The sequence below is a fragment of the Oncorhynchus kisutch genome, linkage group LG18 (genome assembly GCF_002021735.2).
Source record: "Oncorhynchus kisutch isolate 150728-3 linkage group LG18, Okis_V2, whole genome shotgun sequence".
Lineage (NCBI taxonomy): Eukaryota > Metazoa > Chordata > Actinopteri > Salmoniformes > Salmonidae > Oncorhynchus > Oncorhynchus kisutch.
This window is the reverse complement of record NC_034191.2, coordinates 38,467,627-38,486,993: the sequence shown is the minus strand read 5'-3', so window position 1 is coordinate 38,486,993 and position 19,367 is coordinate 38,467,627. Positions and strand designations below refer to the sequence as shown.

The following is a 19,367-nucleotide window of genomic DNA, read 5'->3' as shown; positions in this document are numbered from 1 at the left end:
CCTCTCTGCGCTGCCACTCCCTGTCTGTTCCTCTCACTCTCACAGGCCATTTTCTAGTGAGTAAGGTCCCCTGGACTTTGATTAGTCTCCTGTGTCTTCACAAACAGCCCGCCTTCACCTTGCCTGCAGGATGAATGAAGAAGGTCTCTAACCAAATGTCACTATTGGGATTCCACAGATTTCTGTGCTGCTTTCCTCCTCTCCTGTCCTCTGCCAAGTTTCACCTCTGGTAGGGACACAACTCATGCGGTACAGAGGACTGTAGTTGGTTTACAGAGGGTAGCCAAAGGTCATCCCTCTCTTGAGAACTGCTGTGTGGCTGTTGAAGGGTTCATAGTAGGTAGCTAGAGATCTCTTTCTACTAGTATGGGTTATAGTATGTTTTTGGACTATATATTGGAAATAATGGTATTATCATTGATTGCACATCACATGCAACAAGAGAATAAATCTGGATTAAGTTTCTGATATAACTGTAATTGTGTGCATTTGCCCTGATTTATTGTCTTGGTTTTGTAGTAGCTAATGCATCAGAGAGACCTGGAAGTAATGGCTGGAGTAGCTACAGCGCTGTTAAGAGGCAAAATAGAGCATGGAAGTATGTAAAGTGGATCTAGACACCGAGACACACATTCCTTAGAGTATGTCAGATGTGAACTCATTAATCAAATTTAACAGGTCATGTCAGATGTTATGCAATGTTTCAGAATGCTATTCTAGACGACAGGCACTCATGTGACTGTCAATCCATAAGGCGTTGCTGAAATACAAATTCAATTGCACAATAAACAGTTGGAACCTAGGCTGACCGGTTACACCCCCGTTCAGCATGAGTCCTATCATTATCTATATCAGAAGAGTATATCAAACTTCCTTTTCTAGGTACTTGCTTAACCACTAGGTGGCATTGAAGGACGAGGAGAGGCAAGCGCTGAAGCGCACAACTCGTCGTGATCGCAAAAAGGCTGCGTTTAGAGCTCGCGCACTTGAGTGAGTTGTATAGTGCTCTGCAGCATTAGGACTTAGCCTTGGAGCTATACGCCCTCAGCATCATTTCTATCAAAAGACGATACTGCCTGCGCACGAAATTATTGCAAGAGACCTGCAGTAGACGTCCAGGAGAGGTTTTGGAGCTGACGAGGACAACATGAATTGCTTCTGGATACACACAATTTGGATCCCGGGGTTCTTTTTCTTCTTTGGATTTCAAGGTACGGGTTGCAATCTAGTTAAATGTTTATATAATTATGTTACATTATCAGACACATTGCGTTTTTCAGTTTGGAGTTAGAGGAATTCCTTTTATGTACCTACGCCTGCTGAGCCTCTGCTTTTGGAGCTGCTCCCTCTGTCTAAGACTTATTATTTATCCCACGTATTTATGACGTTCATCCTTGCCGATTTTATTGCTCTCTTGACACGGTGTACTTACGCGCACAGGGAAGTAGGCTACACTTACACACGCAGAGGGGGAGATAGCACCCATACGATTCAGAGTGGGTGGTGGAGGAGGAGACGTTCAGTTGCGAGAGTTCAAGCCACCAATTATTATATTATTTCTGAAGTTACTTTTCTGCGATGTCCCTGCTGAGTTTGAGTCTTGTTGCGATATTTTTTCTATACTCTCTTTGTGGTTGTAGAACTGACATTCCTCATGTCTGACTGAGAATGATTTTAGTATCCTTCGAATCTGATGGCTTCATCTGTCACCAGGGGCGACCCTTCATTCAGGGAAGGTGGTGCAACAAAATAATCATGTTATTTTGAGATTAATGTGTCACACATCACTTTGCAAACAATGTAATAAATAAATAAATGGAACAAAAAAATGTGTTAATAAAGCCGCATACAAACGTGGTCTCTTTTGCTTTCTTAAGTAAGGCAGCTCCAAAAATGCAAAAATGCAGGTGTTTCAGCATAGCTCAGTACTTTCTGTGGTGGTAGGGCAGCCAGCAGAAAATACAGAGCGTAGGGGTTGGTAATGTTCTCTAGTTGCGCCGTGATTGGCTCAGTGTTCTGTCACTCATGGGGACACTACGTCACCGCCAAATCTAAGGGTAAAGCTCAAAAATTCAAGACCCTTGTACTGCCATATTATTGCATTAGAAGTGCCCATCCAAGAATACTCAGGGTCAATGGCCACAGATAAAATGATGTCAAATCACATTATATCTACCCAAGTTCCCAGTTGTCTTGAAAGCACCATAAATCCAGAGAATGCCAGACTTTGATGACAAAATTTGCCCACGAAGTACCACCGCGCCACCTTCCTGTTTCAGTGAGCACAGCACAACAAGGTGAGTCCAAAAATGTATTTTATGCCTGCTGCATAAATTCTGTAATATGCCAGGGAGATATGTATACTGTAGCTAAGAAAGTAATACTAAGTGTATGTTGTGTAGTAAGCTGTTAGTTTCCCATGTGCCTCATCCTAATAATTTGGTCCCGTTTCACCTTCTAATTTTGCCTCCTGTTCTGATTTGGTGGTGCACATGTAGCCTGTTTTAGAGAAATGTAATCATGTAAGAGCTTTCATTGTCTGCTTATATGCCCCCTTTATTTATCCTACGGCCCTGACTGGTGTAAGAATGGCCCATGTTCCGAATTGTCGCTGTACATTACCAAAGTGTTGAACAAATAGTTACATTGACTACGTCCATCCTAGCTCGCTCATTAATGTCTTAATTGAAATGACGGATTGCCACTTATCTGCTCGTCATCCACTTATGCCATAGTTTGTACATCTAAATTGTCAGTAGAAACAACTTCGTTTATGCATAACAGCAATAGGCCTCCCTTGAACAGATTTCTGGTATTGTACTAAGGTAATGTCCACTAGTATGTAATCCCTCTCTTTCCACAGTTCCTTATGCCTGTGCACATCCCTGATGGCCTGATGGCAGCATCCCACTTCTAACACTAATGTAGCAAATTTGAGGGATAGCCTCCACAGGATTTGAACCAGCCTTATTCTAAAATTATTTAAATAAATGTTTTTCCTCATCACAATAGCCCATAATGGCAAAACAAAAACTGTTTTTTGTTTTGCCATTTTATTACAATAAAAAAACAGAAATAGCTTTTTTTACATAAGTATTCAGACCCTTTGCTATGAGACTAGAAATTGATCTCAGGTGCATCCTGTTTCCATTAATCATCCTTGATGTTTCTACAACTTGATCGGAGTCCACCTATGGTAAATTCAATTGATTGGACATCATTTGGAAAAGCACACACCTGTCTATATAAGGTCCAACAGTTGACAGTGCAAGTCAGAGCAAAAACCAAGCCATGAGGTCGAAGGAATTGTCCATAGAGCTCAGAGACAGGATTGTGTTGAGTCACAGATCTGGGGAAGGGTATTAAAAACATGTCTGCTGCATTGGTCCCGAATAACACAGTGGCTTCCATCGTTCTTAAATGGAAGAAGTATGGAATCACCAATACTCTTCTTAGAGCTGGCTGTCCGGCCAAACTGAGCAATCGGGGGAGAAGGACCTTGGTCAGGGAGCTGACCAACAACCTGATGGTCACTCTGACAGAGCTCCAGAGTTCCTCTGTGGAGATGGTTGTCCTTCTGGAAGGTTCTCCCATCTCTGCAGCACTCCACCAATTAGGCCTTTGTGGTAGAGTGGCCAGACGGAAGCCACTCCTCAGTAAAAGGCACATGACAGCCAACTTGGAGTTTGCCAAAAGGCACCTAAAGACTCTCAGACCAGGAGAAACAAGATTCTCTGGTCTGATGAAACCAAGATTGAACTCTTTGACCTGAATGCCAAGTGTCACGTCTGGAGGAAACCTGGCACCATCCCTATTGTGAAGCATGGGGGTGGCAGCATTATGCTGTGGGGATGTTTATCAGCGGCAGGGACTAGTAGACTAGTCAGGATCGAGGGAAAGATAAACAGAGAAAAGTACAGAGAGAGCCTTGATGAAAACCTGCTCCAGAGCGCTCAGGACCTCCGACTGGGGGTGAAGTTTCATCTTCCAACAACCCTTTACACACAGCCAAGACAAAGCAGGAATGTTTTCGGGACAAGTCTCTGAATGTCCTTGAGTGGCCCAGCCAGAGCCCGGACTTGAACCCAATCGAACTGGTCTCTGGAGAGACCTGAAAGTAGCTGTGCAGCCACGTTCCCCATCCAACCTGACAGAGCTTGAGAGGATCTGCAGAGAAGAATGGGAGAAACTCCCCAAATACGGGAGTGCCAAGCTTGTAGTGTCATACCCAAGAAGGCGCTTCAACAAAGTACTGAGTAAATGGTCTGAATAATTCTGTAAATGTGATATTTCAGTTTTATTCATAATACATTTGCAAAAATGTCAAACCTGTTTCTGCTTTGTCATTATGGGGTATTGTGTGTAGATTGAGGGGCGGGGGGGATATAGTCAATTTAATAAAAAGGCTGTAACGTAACAAAATGTGGAAAAAGTCAAAGGATCTGAATACTTTCCGAATGCATTGTATGTACTTTGGATGGTGTCCATAATGACAGTGTCCCTGTTTACACATTTCTGGGCTTCTGGATTGATGAAAATCGGTCTTTTTAAAAAGCATATTAATGAGTTCGTTAAGCTGAGAATAAAAATGCCTTCTTCTATAGAAATGGGTCCTGCTTCTCGCTAAATAATAAAATGCAGATTATTCAGTCGACGTTCCTATCGGTGCTAGACTATGGCAACATTATCTATATGAACGCAACTGCCACTTTATTAAACCCATTACATGCAGTTTGTCATAGGGCATAATGCTTTATTACGGCCCAAATTGTTAGTACTCGTCACTGCATTCTTTACCAGTTAGTTCATTGGCTCTCTGATGTCACATAGGTTGATACATTGCTATGATTTCATTTAAAACGCCCTTTAACAAAAGTCCTGCTGTACCTAACGTCTTTACGAAACTTTTAGACATACTGTACGAGTTACAGCAACCGGTCTCAGGGATGGTAAATCAGCTTTTAGTTTTCTTGCACCTTATTTGTGGAATAATCTTCCAAATGGTCTTAAATTTGAGGTTTTGGTGCCGCTAGGGCAATTCAGAAAGCTTATGAATGTGTTTGTTTTTTTATGACCGTGTTTTTCTTTCTGCTTGCATTTTGTATTACCTCATGGAGCTGGTTGAGAGAATGACAAGAGTGTGCAAAGCTGTCATCAAGGCACAGGGTGGCTACTTTGGAGAATCTCAAATATAAAATATATTTTGATTTGTTTAACCCTTTTTTTGGTTACTACATGATTCCATATGTGTTATTTAATAGTTTTGATGTCTTCACTATTATTATACAATGTAGAAAATAGTCCAAATAAATAAGTAGGTGTGTCCAAACTTTTGATTGGTACTGTAGGTAAATTAACTAATCTAAAGGATTTTTTTTAATTATTTATTATCCTAGTGGATATAAGTATTTTAAGCATATCATGAGAATTAAGCTTCATGTAAAATCATTGTCAAAAGCGCAAGAGATACTGTTTCATGACTAACAGGTGCTGTTAGATTACAATATAATTTAACTGCCAGTTTGGAACAGTGTAAACAATACTAAATCAAGTTTAACTAATAAAAAAAGTAAAGCCTTTAATATAGCAACCTTTAAAAACAGATGGATTTGGGAAATCCAACATTTTGCGGTTGCATGAGGCTTGGTGATCACCGACTCAGTAGGATATTTAAAAAACACTCTAATGGGCAACAGAAGAAGGAACGGCATAGGGCTGAGGGACTCACTCATTCCTGGCTTTCGTTCAAAATACGTTATATTATAACGCAGGATTAAAGACATATTCTTTCTGATGCGGTCTCCTCTCACTACAGCTAATTTCGTTAGAATTATTATGTGGATTATAATAAATGAATATATTTGTAGGGGTTGATGCATTTTTTGACAGGGTTAATCTGGTCAGTGATACTGAGTTAGAAATGTAAAACTTCAGACTACTTAAGCATCGAATACTTTGCAAGTTTGCCCTTTTATGGCCATTAGGCTACACTTTACAATAGGACTCAACTCTGACTGACCGCAGCATCTATTGGTAGTCTATACTGTGGCACAAATTGGGGAATTTTTCACACCTAGCTGAGCTATTAGACTATGCTTTTGTAAATTAATGGAGGTGTGAATGTTTCAGTAAGTCTGTCTCCTATTGCACTAGAGTCCTGCAACAGGCAAAAATGTATCAGCTGGCGGGTGGTCCCGGAGTTGAGAGAGAACTTTGGTAAATATAATGGCGCACTTACACTTGGCATAGGATACTTGTGCCTTTACAGCCCATTGCATAAACAACGAGTGGATGTTATCCACCACGGAGTGGGACAGTGCAGCTCAAAACTGCAGATAACAGAAGACCAGCTATTGAGATAGAATACTTGTGGATCTTGTTGCTTTTCTCTATTGCGTCGAGGCCTAATGTCCACCTGGTAATTGTGTGGTTCCAAAGGATAAAGCCTCACCTACAGATGGATGTGTGGTTTCAGCCATCTGCGAGCCTGTGACCAGGCACGGTGGATGACGTTCTTTTCCTGCGCAGCAATTTGTAGAAATTCAGTGATGAATGGACTGTTTTTGAAGTAGTGTTTTGGTATATTTATTTGTTGTCTAATATTAGAAGGCTCTTTAAAGCGAGTGAGTTGTCAATGTGCAGCATTGCATTGTGAAATATATCTGTTCTTTTCATGGCGTGGTTTGTTTTTAGCCAAATTTTGAATAGACATGCAGACAAATTAATGCTGGTAAATAGGAAAATTGGCCTGTAGTCATAAAAACAATTAGTCTAACTAAATGTATATATTGTTGGGTAATGGATCAGCTCTCGGAACTCATTGAGGTGGCTTCTATCTTCAATATAATCATTCGTTCAGAATGTTAAACCCATAGGTTTTAGGCCTATAAATAAACTTTTTAATCCGGCTGTCTGCAGTAAATTAAATTAGATTACCAGGTAAATTTTTCATTTAGATTATAATAATCCATGCCTTCTGAGAATGTTAAAGTCCAAAAGTTATGGGTGGTTTAGAAATTTGGCTGTCAGAAGTATTACAATGGAAATTAACTTTTTAATCCGGCTGTCTGCATATTTTAAGAAATGGCATATAGGTGTGTTGGGCGATAGTTTTCTCGTCAATCACCTTGAAAAAACGTATACTTAACTGAATCAACCAATGTCACTCTTTAAATGCTTTATTATTCCAAATGTTGAAAGTGCATGTGGGCGCTAAGAGAGAAATAAAATGGTGCAGTTTGAGGCCATGTGACGGAGAGGGATGTGGGCGCTGGAGATGGGGGTGTGAGCAGGTGGGTCAGGGCAGGTGTTATGTAGTTGTTGTTTGTATGTGTATGTTTTGTATTGTCTAAAAAGAGCAAATAAAATCGTACAAAGAAATTAAGGAAAAATGACAAGCTTGCAACACGCATCTGATTATTCATTATGAATAGGATTTATTTAGTTTACATTCTTCATTGTAACCACAATGTCACAAATTATTGAACACACAACATGAGCAAAAGAAGTTATTCAAAACATATCTGTATTAGACTATCAGAAGGAATGTTGGTACTTATTTATTTTGATCCAAAGCCACAAATGAGTGAGTCACACAGCTTTATGCAGCAAAATAGCCTACTAAATAGGCCAAGCCTAAACTAATATATAAAATTGCCTAAATAAACTAGTACATTTCATAAATAAATGAAGCAGCTCAGGTCTTAAAAATATGGGCAACCGTTTTCACCTCCCTATCCTCGCTGGACTCTCGTTCATTCTGTCGTGTCTTTGGCTATACCGGATTAAGTGATATGACATGCTATTCTATAAAATAATTTCTCTGTAATTAGTATTACCTAATTAAGCTAATCAGGTAGATAATTAACTAGAAAGTTGGGCACCACAAAATAATGTTAATAGAGCTGTTAACTTCCGAATAAACTCTTAAAGACCTAGTAATCTTTTACATCAATAGCAGTCAATATTTAATCGTCACCTTATTTAGTCTCATCTGAAAGTTGTAAATTCTTGGTTCTCTTCACGAACCCTGGCTAACAAGTTGAATCAGCAATACAAAATTTGGTTTTAATTATTACTAAATACCTAACTAATCACACAGAATTACATATACACAGAATGTATCATACATTGATTACAAATTGTGTCATAAAGAAAACATCCCTGGTGGAGCCGACATGACAGCTGGTTACACAAAGAGAGGGGGTTTGGGTTTGAGTGAAAGAGCGGGAAGACTGAGGAACAAAGGGAGAAGCTATGCCATCGTAAATACAGTATCTTATGCATTCTAAATTACCGCCCATTTGAAAAAGGAGAATGCAATACATTTTTACTCGGAGCTGCGTTTCAGTAGATGGGAGGCCGGGTGGTCCAGCATGGATCTCTGGTCCTCTGAAGAATATTCTGGTGGTAGAATGGATACTTGGTAGTACCGTTATCGTGTGGTATCACAGATACTCTGTCCGTCCACTCCTAGCCCACGTCTACAGTGTCTGCGCTAACGCGATGGCTAGGAGGTATCACTTCTTTTGTGAATAAGAGTTCAAAGTTCATACCAAGTTGCAATACTTTAAGCTCATGCTATGTTCTGGCTGGTATAGTCGAAATTCATCCTTCCGGGGTGTAGGTTGTCACCTTCACATTGAAATTCGATGCTAATTTCGTTAGGTTCTCTAAGGTTGGCTTAGTTCTGTAGTTGGTCTTTGTCCTTTCAACGTGGGGACCTCAAGTCCACACATCCTTGGAACAGCTTATTATCTGAGCCCTTTTAATGTAGGACTGTCGCCTAACTTCCTCGGAACAGAAAGTTACTTTTTCGTCAAGGGCTTTATATAGGAGGGGAGAGAAGGGCGTGTTTCATAGTTTATAACCAATGTCTGTTCACATGGGCACGGCAACTGAGCATAGTTCACTCATGAAAACCCAATTCTCTCATTTGGAAGCTAAAATTACATTTAATCTTTTCACAAATAGTTTCATATTTAAAAATGTAAATTGCACAACAATTCCATGTGAATCTGATAACTAGAATGTGTAGACTTTCCAAGATACAGTTTGTCGTCCTATCATCAGTATTAATGTCTCAGACGCCAACTGATCTGGCATCATATCAAATCAAATCAAATTTATTTGTCACATACACATGGTTAGCAGATGTTAATGCGAGTGTAGCGAATGCTTGTGCTTCTAGTTCCGACAATGCAGTAATAACCAATGAGCAAAGTGCAGTAGATGGTATCGAGTACAGTATATACATATGAGATGAGTAATGTAGGGTATGTAAACAAAGTGGCATAGTTTAAAGTGGCTAGTGATACATGTATTACATAAAGATGCATTAGATGATATAGGGTACAGTATATACATATACATATGAGTAATGTAGGGTATATAAACATTATATTAAGTAGCAATGTTTAAAGTGGCTAGTGATATATTTTACATACATTTCCATCAATTCCCATTATTAAAGTGACTGGAGTTGAGTCAGTATGTTGGCAGCAGCCACTCAATGTTAGTGGTGGCTGTTTAACATTCTGATGGCCTTGAGATAGAAGCTGTTTTTTAGTCTCTCGGTCCCTGCTTTGATGCACCTGTACTGACCTCGCCTTCTGGATGATAGCGGGGTGAACAGGCAGTGGCTCGGGTGGTTGTTGTCCTTGATGATCTTTATGGCCTTCCTGTGACATCAGGTGGTGTAGGTGTCCTGGAGGGCAGGTAGTTTGCCCCCGGTGATGCGTTGGCAAGACCGTACCACACTCTGGAGAGCCCTGCGGTTGCGGGTGGTGCAGTTTCTGTACCAGGCAGTGATACAGCCCGACAGGATGCTCTCAATTGTGCATTTGTAAAAGTTTGTGAAGGTTTCAGGTGGCAAGCCACATCACTGTAGTCGATGAACAGCATTCTCACATAGGTATTCCTCTTGTCCAGATGGGTTAGGGCAGTGTGCAGTGTGGTTGAGATGAGTACCACCGCATATTTTCAGCTGGTTGGATTACCAGCTTACCGAAATATGGTTCCGTTCCCAACTTTTCATGTCACCAGACTCTCTCTCAGTGTTAACCAAGGGATTTTCAATAGTCACATCGATAGAGTAGAGAGGAAAAGGGGGAAAGGTATTTATGGGGGTCATAAACTTTCCCCACTCAGGCCAATGTCATGACAATTCAGTTTCTTCTTCACATCAGCAAAGAAGGACCCTGTTTCAGAAACTCACTTTTTATATAGAGGGTCTATCACTCTTTCACACTGTGGTAAATAAAGCCAGTTTGTTATTTTAAATTATTTCTGCCTGTTTTTAGAGGCAGAGAAACCAAAAGCCCAAACGTACCTATTTTTTAAAAATTGTCTGCCCAAGTGTAAGTGCGCCATTGTATTTACCCAAGTTCTCTCTCAACTCCGGGACCACCCACCAGCAATGATTTTTTTTTGCCTGATGCAGGACTCTATTGCAAGAGAAGAGACTCTTGGACTGAAACATTCACACCTCCATTAATTTATGAAAAGATCATCAATTTGTGCCACAGTTCAGAGTACCGATGTATCAGCGTTATAACTTCCCCTTGTGATAGTGCAGTGCAATGATAGAATGACGCAATTTACCACAATCTGCCACCATCACAAATGTTTGCAGCATAAGCTAAAAAAGAATATTGAGGAACCACTATAATAGCAACAGTGCGCCTAGAAAAATGAAAGATTCAAGCTTTAATATCTTACATTTCTTATTGTGCTCCTACATTTCTTTGTGTGCGGCTGCATTTTTCAACTTAGGCGCACACGTGCTCTTTGTAATAAAGGTCAGCGTAGAGCCCTCACTAGGTCTGTCTACATGGATCCCCCAGCAGGAGAGTCACAGCAGCATTTTGACATTGATCTCCAACAGAACCCTGTATGCTTAACCAGTCTGGCCATGTCTCGCGCCTTGGGGCAGTGTCATAGTTTGGTGGTGTTGACCACATCGGGCCCACCTCGCTGGCCCACTTTTCCTCTTCATCTAACTTTCAATTACCCTTATTAGTCTATTAAAATAATGCTCTTTTGTTTAATGAATTGGGGTAGGCAGGGAAAGATGCTGCTCTAAATGCCCATGGTTCATATCTCTGTGGAGATGGAGCCCCTTCTGAGTGCAGTGCAGCCAACACGGTTAACTAGTGATGAAACTGCACCATAGATTACTATCGTAGTCAGGAGAAAGTCCAGTTTTTAGTATGGCTGCTTCATATAGCACATGAACTGTTCTGTTTGGGGCTGTCATAGCTAATACAATACTATACAATAGTGTATTGTTCCCTTATGTTGAAAAAGAAACATGACTTTGCAGTTGAAAAATAGGAAGAAAATAACAGTTTGGCCTTAACACTACCTTATATGTACAGTTGAAGTTGGAAGTTTACCTACACCTTAGCCAAATACATTTAAACTCAGTTTTTCACAATTCCTGACATTTAATCCTAGTAGAAATTCCCTGTTTTAGGTAAGTTAGGATCACCACTTCATTTTAATAATGTGAAATGTAAGAATAATAGTAGAGAGTGACTTACTGAAATTGTGATACAGTGAATTATAAGTTAAATAATCTGTCTGTAAACAATTGTTGGAAAAAATGTCTGTGTCATGCACAAAGTAGATGTCCTAACCGACTTGCCAAAACTATAGTTTGTTAACAAGAAATTTGTGGAGTGGTTGAAAAATAATTTTTAAGTACTCCAACCTAAGTGTATGTAAACTTCCGACTTCAACTGTACATTATTACCTCAATTACCTCAACACCGGTGCCTCCTGTATATATTTTGTTATTTACTGCTGCTCTTCAATTATTTGTTATTCTTATATATTTGTTTCTTTTTATAGGTATTTTCTTCACTACATTGTTGGTTAAGGGCTTGTAAGTAAGCATTTGTATTCAGCGCATGTGACAAAAATTTTTTTATTTGTGCCATGCTTTGTCTTTCTTTTCTGATGGAAAGTATTAGGAACCTTGAGCTACAGTTGTTTAAGGGTGTTCATGCATTGCTGTTCATCTTTTCAGAGGAGAAATGTATTTTGTCACTAATCCAGAGATGGCATAGCAGAATTGGAATAGGATAGCTATGGATAGAATTTAATTGATTTCTTATTTTTCTGTTCATCCAAATAATTGCATTTCATGTGGTGATCAATGCACACTAGGCCCCTGGGAGGAACACAATTGTGAAATATGCTTATTCAAAGGAAAATAGTACAATTTCCTCGTAAACAAGAGAACGCTCCTTAGATTCTGTAATCTGCTTGGAATGACCTCTAGGATTGGCCCCAAAACAGCCATGGACAGAGAACTAAGAAGCATTACCCAATACCCATTAAATAAACCTTCAGAATTTCAGGCACATAGGGAATACACACTCATTCAGAAATTAACTGGAAAGATTGTGTTCAACAGTCCGAATAATTAATGCAATCAGAAGACTTGTATGATGCTCTTTCTCGCCGGGCCTTTCACTGGAGTCCACGATGATCTCTCTTTGGGGACTAGTGATTTTCCTCCCCACACTGGAGTCCACAGACTCCCTCTATTGAAACTGATTCGACTGAATTGACTCCAGTGTGTTTTGTTGGGTCTTGTATTCCAACCATGTCTCTGTGGTTGGTTTTAGGCAGGATGTGCTGGTGGTTTCTCTTACGTAGGGCTGTTGCGGTGACTGTATTACTGCCACACCGGCGGTCACAAGTCATGAAGGCAGGTAAATTCCACGTGACCATTTAGTCACGGTAATTAGGCTTCTCCAAGCTCTGATGCTGCTGATGGTCATTAGTAGCCTACCAAACTTGCTAACTGCCTGGTATCAGCACTGTCTGTATAATCACTCTGACATCAATGCAAATGTAATCGAAAATCTAATCAAACACTTAATGAGAGCCCATTAGCTAATTTTGCGCAACATTTCTACAGGCTATGCAATTGTGTGAGAGAACTGAGTGATGGCCTCTATTAAAAAGAGAAGGATCCCATCAGCTTTTTATAGGCTAGGCCTACTATTTATTTCTCAACTTTCCTAATGTTAAGCACATTGCTTCTCTTTTCAACAGGGGTGCAGCCTACCTGGCTGGATTATATATGATGCCCAGCGTAAGGCAAGAAACAATGCCTTTTTTTTGTGCAACTTTTTAAAATTGTAGTCGCACACCTCATGTAGCCTAGCTCATAGGCCTATGCGTTTTGATAAGGTTTGTATCACAACTAAAGTGGCCAAATAACTTCTTAAAATTAAGCACACTAATCCACTTCACAAGGGTTCTAGCAGTGTGTTTCAAGTTTGGGGAAGATCATTTTCACCATAAAAATGCACCTTTTATAATAAAAGCATTACATAAAAAAATTGAATTTGCAGTCACTTTTGATAATGGTTTTCCCACTAATGGAACATTTGTGCTTATAGCCTACTGCCGTGTGCTCATTGCTGCACTTATCATGTGAATAAATATCCCATCAACATTTGAAGCTAAATGTTATGATCTATTGCGTAAAAAAGGCATGTTGATGCTAGTGGTTATATTAACTGTCCCAGACTATGTTTGGAATATTTATTTCTCGCACAGAATAGAATAGGTCATCTTGTGTACTATGGTGGATAGTAAATTGACATAGGCTAGTGCTTTTGCTGTTCGTTAAGCCTACTTATCTTGTTGGTTGAAGAAAAGTAAATGGACGGTTCTTCCAATATCTTCAAAATGCACCTCGGAATTGGAGAAGGATGTATGCAGTTGTGTGTCTGATGCTTCTTTCTTCACTTCTAGCCTGTGAGAAAGACCGATCACGTGATGGAGAGCCATGTGAGTGAGGGGTGCTTCGGAGCACGCAGCACTCAGGGAGAAGGGAATTCTGAATTTTATCTTTAGCCCAAGGGCTCAATGGCCACTGGCCACAAAAGGCATGGATTTTTTAGTGTGCATTGTGGCCACACAGGGGACGCCGCTGAGAAATTCGAGGAATTATCAAGTGCTTGTCATTTTGTGAATAAGAGACTGATGAAGTGTGTACAGCCTGCACAAAAAAGAGACTGGGCCTGATTTGGGTCTGGAATAAGACACAGTAGAGCGGAACCACAGCAAATACACCTTTATACTCCCTCCGTGCCACCTCGCTTTCATCCTCTTTAATGTCTGCAAAGCTCCACTACTCAGAGCCACATCCAATTATCTCTGTGTTCCCTGTACAAGGCTTCTGGTGCCTGTGATCCTCCGGTACATTTGGGTGAAACATGGATCTCTAAACATAAACATGGTGTCTGTTGGTGGGGCTTTTCCCCTCATCCCTTCAGGTCAATGTGCTCAGTGTGGTTGTTGTTGGTTGTCCAGAGCGCAGGCTTGCCTCCCTTGAGCAGCTTACACTGAACTCTCTTCAATACCTCCAGTGGGCACAGGAGAAGGATCTGTGCACTTTGGAAATGAAAACTGCTGTATACAGTCTTAGATTATAAGCCCCCAGACCTTTATAATATACAGTTGATAACGGAAGTTTACATACACCTTAGCGAAATACATTTAATCTCAGTTTTTCACAATTCCTGACATTTCATCCTTGTAAACATTCCCTGTCTTGGGTCAGTTAGGATCACTACTTTATTTTAAGAAGGTGAAATGTCAGAATTATTTCTTTCAGCTTTTATTTCTTTCATCACATTCCCAGTGGGTCAGAAGTTTACATACACTCAATTAGTATTTGGTAGCATTGCCTTTAAATAGTTTAACTTGGGTCAAATGTTCCAGGTTGCCTTCCACAAGCTTCCCACAAAAAGTTGGGTGAATTTTGGCCCATTCCTCCTGACAGAGCTGGTGTAACTGAGTCACGTTTGTAGACCTCCTTGATCGCACACGCTTTTTCAGCCCACAAATCTTCTATAGGATTGAGGTCAGGGCTTTGTGATGGCCACTCCAATACCTTGACTTTGTTGTCCTTAACCTCTCTTGGGTAGGGGGCAGTATTTTCACATCCGGATGAAAAGCGTGCCCAGAGTAAATTGCCTGTTAGTCAGGCCCAGACGCTAGGATATGCATATAAGTGGTAGATTTGGATGGAAAACAGTCTAACGTTCCTAAAACTGTTAAATGGAAGACCCATTTGCAACCAAGCTTTAACTTCCTGACTGATGTCTTGAGATATTGCTTCAATATATCCATAATTTTCCTATCTCATGCTGCCATCTATTTTGTGAAGTACACCAGTCCCTCCTGCAGCAAAGCAACCCCACAACATGATGCTGCCACCCCTGTGCTTCACAGTTGGGATGGTGTTCTTCAGCTTGCAAGCCTCCCCCTTTTTCCTCCAAACACAACGATGGTCATTTTGGCCAAACATTCTATTTTTTGTTTCATCTGACCAGAGGACATTTCTCCAAAAAAGTACGATCTTTGTCCTGCAGTTGCAAACCGTAGTCTGGCTTTTTTATGGCGGCTTTGGAGCAGTGGCTTCTTCCTTGCTGAGTGGCCTTTCAGGTTATGTTGATATAGGACTCGTTTTACTGTGGATATAGATGCTTCTGTACCCGTTTCCTCCAGCAACTTCACAAGGTCCTTTGCTGTTGTTCTGGGATTGATTTGCACTTTTTGCACCAAAGTACGTTCATCTCTCAGAGACAGAACGCGTCTCCTTCCTGAGCGGTATGACGGCTGCTTGGTCCCATGGTGTTTATACTTGCATACTATTATTTGTACAGATGAACGTGTTACCTTCAGGCGTTTGGAAAAGGATGAACCAGACTTGTGGAGGTCTAAAAAAAAATATTTTTTAGACCTCTGATTTCTTTTGATTTTCCCATGATGTCAAGCAAAGTTGCAGAGTGACAGGTACACCTCCAATTGACTCAAATGATGTCAATTAGCCTATCAGAAGCTTCTAAAGCCATGACATAATACAGTGAATTATAAGTGAAATAATCTGTCTGTTAACGATTGTTGGAAAAATGACTTTTGTCTTGCACAAAGTAGATGTCCTAACCGACTTGCCAAAACTATAGTTTGTTAACAAGAGATTTATGGAGTGGTTGAAAAATGAGTTTTAATGACTCCAACCTAAGTGTATGTAAACTTCCGACTTCAACTATATAACAGTTTACTGCATTTAGTTATATTACCAACACATTTTATTGTTAGCACTTTGCATTTATCTGACATTTCCTTCAGAAATTGAAAGCACCTGAGGTGGATGGGGGTGGAGAATACATTATATGTACACTACCATTCAAAAGTGTGGGGTCACTTAGAAATGTCTTTGTTTTTGAAAGAAAAGCAAAAAAAATTGTCCATTTAAAATAACATCAAATTAATCAGAAATACAGTGTAGACATTGTTAATGTTGTAAATGAGTATTGTAGCTGGAAACATCTTATTTTTATTGGAATATCTACATAGGGGTACAGAGGACCATTATCAGCAACCATCACTCCTGTGTTCCAATGGCACGTTGTGTTATCTAATCCAAGTTTATAATTTTAAAATGCAAATGGATCATTTAGAAAACCCTTTTGCAATTATGTTAACACAGCTGAAAACTGTAGTGCTCATTTAAAGAAGCAATAAAACTGGCCTTTAGACTAGTTCTGTATCTCGAGCCTCAATATTTGTTGGTTCGATTGCAGGCTCAAAATGGCCAGAAAAAAATAATTTCTTCTGAAACTCACCAGTCTATTCTTGTTCTGAGAATTGAAGGCTAATCCATGCGAGAAATTGCCAAGAAACTGAAGATCTTGCACAATGCTGTGTACTACTCCAATCACTGTGCAGCGTAAACAGGCTCTAACCAGAATAGAAAGGGGAGTGGGAGGCCCCGGTGCACAACTGAGCAAGAGGACAATTACATTACAGTGTCTAGTTTGAGAAAGATACGCCTCACAAGTCCTCAACTGGCAGCTTCATTAAATAGTACCTGCAAAATACCAATATCAACGTCAACAGAGAAGAGGTGACTCCGGGATGCTGGCCTTCTAGGCAGAGTTGCAAAGAAAAAGACAATACAAAAAAAGATTATGACGTGCAAAAGAACACAGACACTGGACAGATTCTCTGGTCTGATGAAACCAAGATTGAACTCTTTGGCCTGAATGCCAAGTATTACTTCTGGAGGACACCTGATAACATCCCTACTGTGAAGCATGTTTGTGGCAGCATCATGCTGTGGGGATGTTTTTCAGCGGCAGGGACTGGGAGACAAGTCAGGATCGAGGGAAAGATGAACGGAGCAAAGTACAGAGATATCCTTGATGAAAACCAGCTTCAGGGTGCTCAGGACCTCAGCCTGGGTTGAAGGTTCACCGCCAAGACAATGCAGAAATGTCTTCGGGACAAGTCTCCGAATGTCTTTGAGTGGCCCAGCCAAAGCCGGGATTTGAACCCGGTCGAACATCTCTGGAGAGACCTGAAAATAGATGCGCGGCGAAGCTCCCCATCCCTGACAGAGCTTTAGGGGATCTGCAAAAGTGTCTAAAATGTGTTTGCTTTGTCATTATGGGGTATTGTGTGTAGATTGACACCTATCAATTTTAGAATAAGGCTGTAACGTAATAAAATGTGGAAAAAGTCAAGGGGTCTGAATGCTTTCCGAATGCACTGTATGTTTCTGTTTGGTACCTGTGCTAATACGTATCTTTCTCTCAGCCTTTGTTTTACCAGTCCTCTCTACAACACCTGGCATACTTAATAGTGTGCTTGAGTGACTCCAGAATAGGGTCGGAAACATGTTTCATCTGTCAGGTTCCAGCTCACTACCAGAGTGTAGTTTTTACAGCGTTAAGATATCAAAACACTCTTTCAATGGAGGACTTAAAACACTGTTTGTTTCCCGACCACATATTCCATTTTGTCTCTTTATAATGTTTGACAAACTCTTCCTTGGCTCCATTTCTTGAGTTCAAGTCTTCTGGTTTCATCTTGGCTTTACTGGCAGATGCACATCTCCAGCATTCCCGGAAGTCAGTTCTCTATTTGTCAATGCGATAAGGGGTGAACATTCAAACTGGAATTGATTCTGGTACTCTAAAATGACTTTATGGACATGTGGCTGGGAAATGTCAGCTAATAATAATAATTAATCTCTCTGGATTATAAATGATATTATGTCTCACGAAATGTTAGGGTGTGGTGAACCTTGCAGGGAAGCAATTTGTCTTATGTTTCCTTTAATATCCACCGCCATCCTTCTCCTCTGGAATCCAGACCCTTAACTGTTTTCCCAAAGCTCCGTAATTAAGATGGACATCATAATTGTGAATGGATCTGTTTCAGACTGCGGTTTCCCTTGTAATAGACTATGAGAAACAACCACTGACACACCGATAGTGCTGACTTGTTGAGTTTTCTGTTTGCAATATTCAGACTCTGAGCTTTAGAGAGTTGTTAGTTCTGTTTCCAGAGTCTTTCCACCAGCCAGACAGCATGTTGGTTTGACATGCGTGTAGCAGGGAGTGTTTTCAATTTTCTTGTTTATCGGGATGCCAAACCTGTCCTCCGGAGATTTGAGATTTAATATGAGGAAATTACACTTGGTAATTTTAATTAGTATACTTTTTGAGTTCAGTCGTAGGAAAAAATGGTTGTAAACTCTGTTTTCCTTGATAGGGTAATCTTGTTACCAGTCCCATAATGAATCACCAAATCCCAATGCACTAATGGAATTGCGTCAACGAAAAGTGGGACACACAATTACTGCCATTGTAAAGATACCTGGGCTGTGGAAATCTGGTCCCTACATTCGAGTGAGTGAGACATATATAATGGATCTCTGAGAAAGAAGTCATGTAAAGTCTGAGTTTCTTGGTGCTCCAACAACTTGTTTACCAGGAATTAGTCATTATAGGATGTTTTCCTTGGGTAAACTCTCACTGGATTATTGTCATTGTTGAGCACCCCTCCTATTTGCCTTGTTTGCTGAAGCACAGAGGCCTACCTGGACTATTAACAATATAGAGTTTCACACAGGGGAACATAATTATCATTGCCCAGATATCTCTAGGTACTACACAGCACCTGTAATGGCAATTCATTCTGATCATAACTCTTTCTTTTTTGCTCAGGGGATAATTGATACGGTATCAATTCATGTAATGACGTTATTTGTCGTAGTAATTAATCTTCCCGTGATCCCTTTGTGAGGTCGGCTAATTGACTGAAGATAAATCATTGGCAGTGTTAAGGAGTGAAGCGAATAGCTGGTTTAGATTTACAGTGTGTGTGTGTGTGTGTGTGTGTGTGTGTGTGTGTGTGTGTGTGTGTGTGTGTGTGTGTGTGTGTGTGTGTGTGTGTGTGTGTGTGTGTGTGTGTGTGTTTGCCAATGCTACATCAACACACGGATGAGATTTCATTAGCTTCTCCTGCAGAAACGACAATATCCAGAA

At 40.4% G+C, this 19,367-nt stretch overlaps 1 protein-coding gene across 1 annotated transcript in view; it reads left to right on the top strand.

Moving 5' to 3' along the window:
* The first annotated feature begins 945 nt into the window (after nucleotides 1–945).
* Nucleotides 946–19,367, top strand: part of LOC109909368 (limbic system-associated membrane protein) — a 1,000,013-nt gene continuing 981,591 nt past the window's right edge. Inside the window, exon 1 of the mRNA XM_031795984.1 lies at nucleotides 946–1,211. Within this exon, the coding sequence (XP_031651844.1) occupies nucleotides 1,148–1,211 (64 nt within the window). The 5' untranslated portion in view covers nucleotides 946–1,147. The remainder of the gene's footprint in view (nucleotides 1,212–19,367) is intronic.